The sequence below is a fragment of the Arachis ipaensis genome, chromosome B02, assembly GCF_000816755.2.
Source record: "Arachis ipaensis cultivar K30076 chromosome B02, Araip1.1, whole genome shotgun sequence".
NCBI lineage: Eukaryota > Viridiplantae > Streptophyta > Magnoliopsida > Fabales > Fabaceae > Arachis > Arachis ipaensis.
Genome location: NC_029786.2, coordinates 4,879,501 through 4,883,790, shown reverse-complemented (window position 1 = coordinate 4,883,790; position 4,290 = coordinate 4,879,501). Strand labels below are relative to the sequence as shown.

General features: G+C 37.0%; 2 protein-coding genes across 2 annotated transcripts in view; one reads left to right on the top strand and one right to left on the bottom strand.

The window, feature by feature from the left end:
• Nucleotides 1–4,290, bottom strand: part of LOC107626670 — a 27,845-nt gene that overhangs the window by 18,065 nt on the left and 5,490 nt on the right. The gene's annotated exons all lie outside the window — the stretch shown is intronic.
• Nucleotides 80–2,339, top strand: LOC107626671. Its single transcript, XM_016329570.2, has 3 exons — nt 80–790; nt 882–1,883; nt 1,980–2,339. Exons 1-3 carry the CDS (start codon nt 122–124, stop codon nt 2,322–2,324), a joined length of 2,016 nt encoding a protein of 671 aa, XP_016185056.1. The 5' UTR covers nt 80–121; the 3' UTR covers nt 2,325–2,339.

The following is a 4,290-nucleotide window of genomic DNA, read 5'->3' as shown; positions in this document are numbered from 1 at the left end:
CCAACATGAAAATATAAGCATGAAACAGTAACTGATCTCCATTAGTTGAGCTTGTGGAGTAGCTTGCTACACCTTCTCCACCGCAATTCTCTCCCTAATCTTATCCTGCTTCGCCGTCGCCATGAGCAACGATAATCCGAATCCCGAAAGGATGCTGACAATCCCGGTGAAGAAGACTTATCCGGTGGATCTGTACCGACCGTTACGCGACTTGGTAGCGAGAAAATACTCAGAGACCGATGCACAGAAAGTTGAAAGCGTTCTCGAAACCCTAAACAAATGCCGCAGTGACATGGTGGAGCGAGGGGACCTCTCCCTTCCCATGCAACGTGGCTGCCTCATTCACTACTTCAAATGTCTTTGCATGGTTGAGCCACTCTTCACCGCTATCTCCTCCGACGCCGACTCCGACGCCATCATGTTTTTCTGGTACGACGCCGTCGACCCTGACTATATACGTGTGGATGGAGTCTCCTCCCAGCGCAACAGTATCCAATTGGAGAAGGCTGCTGTTCTCTTCAACCTTGGCGCCGTATGCAGCCAGATTGGAGCCTCTTGCGACCGCACCGCCCTTGGCCGTCACCTTGCAATCGAAACCTTCAATGCCGCCGCCAATTTCTTCAAACTCTGGAAGGTTTTTGCCAAGGACGTCTCCGCCAACCTCTTCGCCGAGAGTCTTCACTGCCTCTTCTCCGCTCAGGCTCTGGAGCTCAATTTACAGCAACACCTCCACAACAACAACAACAGTTCGGCACTCCAAAAACATCGATGTGCCGTTTCGTTTAAATCGGTCAGTCTTGCCTCTTGACTCTTGATTGATTTTACATTTTAGATTTTCAATAGGATGAGAAGATGATGAATTGATGACGATGATGAATTAGGTCTCTGAGCATTATCGGAGAGCGTATGATCTGATACAACGTGATTCGGTCTCCTCATTTGACCGAACCTGGATAGATCATCTTTACCAGAAGGTGAAATTCTTTGAGGAGGAGGCTCTTCAGAGGGCATCATCCATCCTACCCAAATCCCAGCTACCTAAAACATTCTCATTTGATGATGATGCAGAATCTGTCACTGGAAAATTAGTAAACGGGATTTGCAGGCGCATGTACCAGTGGATACCCAAGCGAGAAGGAATATACCTTGACCTCATCCTTTCCGAGTACAGCCCTTTCAAGATTATGGAAGGTGGAAAGATGGTGGCTAACCCATGGGACATGCCTCCTCCTTATCCAACAAATTTTGCAATCCCCTCATCTTCGTCTTCCACACATATTCTGGCATTTCCTTTCAAGAAGAGTAAGCCCTTGAACCTGTACGAGTCCCTGCGCAATTTCTTTGTCCTCAAATACTCTGAGAGCGTGGCAAACAGAGCAGAACGCTTTCTGGAAATGCTAAACAAATTGCGTAGTGAAATGCTGCGTGATGACCTCTCTCTACCCATGCGGCGTGACTGCCTCATCCGCTATTTGAAATGGCTTTGCATGATTGAGCCTTTCTTCCCTATGACAACCTCACCCAACCCACCTATCTTTGTTTGGTACAATGCCTTCTTCCCAAAAATCAAATCTTCTCAGCACAACATCCATTTGGAGAAGGCCTCTGTTCTCTTCAACCTGGGAGCCCTTGGCTCCCACATTGCTCACTCCTGCGATGTCACCACCATCCAAGGTCGGCGCATTGCCATAGACGCCTTACATGATGCTTCATATTGGTTCTTAATACTAACGCATGAGGCTGAGAAGGCATCTGCCACTGACTTGTCAATAAGCTCCGCCCAGATACTGCGCCAGCTAATAACCGCTCAGATTGCTTACTTGGAATGCGAGTTTCCTCATTCCCATTCCCATCGTGGTGGATCATCATTACCTAATTATCCTGTATGTATCATCATCTAGCTTCTCAGTTGATTTTTTTTTAGCGCAATTGATGATGTCAATATTGATTTGTTAAATTGTGTGATTGGGATGATGTAGGTCTCTCTGCTTTATCGGAAAATTTATGATCTGATGACATTTGGACCTTTAGCTGAGAAGCTTGTTCAGTCCTCGATACCTCAATTTATTGAGTCGAAGATGAAAACCTGCCATGTTCAAACTGGTCCTTTTGATGTCACTGAACTATTTCTTTCAGGGTATTGTGAGGCTCAATCCCTGCTTGGAGAAGGATGTCAAACACCATACTTGGACTTTCTCTCCGAGGTTGGCCATTACAAGATTATGGATGGAATATTGTTGCCAATTTTAGAGGTAGTAACGTCGGCATTGAAGGAGATGAACTTGTCAGAGGACACTGTAATAAAGAGACAAAGAACTGTGTAAGGGCTTGCTCTTTATACTGCTTGAAGTCATGCATCAAGTGCCTTGAGAAGGAATACAGAGCTCTTTGTAAAGTATAGCATCTTTTGTTTTTTCTAAAATTAGCTTTACTGTTTTCTTTTATTCAAAGTTTATATGTTTACTTATTGTGCTGAATTAAAACTATATACTTGCATGTTTGTATCATTCATTTGTTCCCTTTCAGACTTTTATTTCTTCTTGAATTTTGTGGATCTCGAATGGATAAGTTGACTCATGAAAGAAGACATTTCCTTTGTATATTTTTCATTTTATTCCTTCTAGTCTTAGAATGTCTGTCTGTAGCATGCTGTGTTGCACTTATCAAAAATTGACATGGCATTTCTTTATTTGTACCCTATACACACATGTAAAGCTCAGTCATTTTCGCGTTATGGATATTTGCATCTCTGCTGAATATGAGGAGTAGCTAATGAAGGTTGTGGTGGAGAAGCTAATGAAGGTTATGGATATTTTATTGCAGATGAAGAAAATGAGAACAATGACTTAAATTACTTGCTTTCCTTGTATATTTGTATTGGTAATAGTTGTGTTGTTTTATTTTAGTCTTTCTGCAGGGATTTATGAACTTAGTTTATGTCAAAATGTTGTGATTTATTTTAACTATTTACCATTATGAGTCCCTATGAATTACTACTTTGATTCTTTCTGTGGAGTTCAATTAGAATCTAAGATTTCACTCTGTCATAAATCACATCTTATCAAAAAATGTAAAGCAAGGCCATGTTATACTTAAAATGGTTCCAAACTTCTATACCTCGTACAAATCGAAGCATTCTTCTTGTTATATGAATATCAGAGACTCGGAAAGCATGATTTGTACTTTATCAACATTAGATACCCAATATTAAAAAAAAAATGTTTGAGTACATTTTATGTATACAATTGTGTAAGAGAAAGAATGAGTATAAGTTTTATTTGTCTTTCTTTTCATAGAATTCTAAAGATAACTTATTTTTATGCTATGAGAAAATTTCTAATGAGTAATGACACTCATCATTGTATTATGTATATATTCTTGATGGTGAAAGTTGATGGCATAACATGTAATTTGCTCTCTTTTCTCCCTAACTTTTCTTATTGGGCCATGCACATATCCAGGCCTTGATAGGTTGGTTTTTGTTGTTTCTTGTTAGCCCTATTGTAGGTATCACCCAAATATGAAAAACAATGGCAGTTTGATGCTAGCATCTTGGACTGAAATATGTTAAAATTATATCTTCTATAATTTAAATTTAACAAAGAGTAACTTACAAAAATACAATAAAAATTGAAGAAACTGTTAGCCCTTAATTTTTTGGGCCTTTTTGCTCCTTGGTAGTTTGAAATCCAGCAAAAACCCAACAAAAAAGAGGAAGTATGAGCTCAAGAGAAACAATGAACTATGATTTAAAAAAAAAACTTATTTTTGGTCATGTCTAAAATGAGCACAATAATTATGTGTTTATTGGATATGTTACATTTATATAAATTATTAGATTATATTAGATAAAAATTAAAAGTTAATATAAAAAAAGAATATTGATGGACTCGAATAAATACAAAATATTCTAGTACATAATTAAATACTTTAAATGATAATACTTTAATACACAATATTTTAAATGGTAACAGAATTTTTTATTTTTAAATAATTAAATATAAAATATATAAATACAAAATATATGAGTATTTTTTATTTATTAAGATTAATTATTATGCAAAAAAAATTTATAATATTAAAAAAATTATATTAAAATGATATTTTAAACTATAACATACAAATATAAAATAATTAAAATTTTATTTTATATTACTTGAAAAATAATTAAATTATTATATTTAAAATTTATTAACTAACTAATTTTGTTAAATATATTATTATAAAATATGCCAATGAGTTATAACTCAAATGGCATAGTCTCTTTATACTTATCTAAGAGGTCGCGGA

What these genes read in the sequence shown, in the direction of transcription:
- LOC107626671 (XM_016329570.2), top strand. Translation starts at nt 122, where the DNA reads ATGAGCAACGATAATCCGAATCCCGAAAGGATGCTGACAATCCCGGTG. An exon ending in GTGCCGTTTCGTTTAAATCG is followed by an intron (nt 791 to 881) that starts GTCAGTCTTGCC and finishes ATGATGAATTAG; the next exon opens with GTCTCTGAGCATTATCGGAG. An exon ending in CATCATTACCTAATTATCCT is followed by an intron (nt 1,884 to 1,979) that starts GTATGTATCATC and finishes GGGATGATGTAG; the next exon opens with GTCTCTCTGCTTTATCGGAA.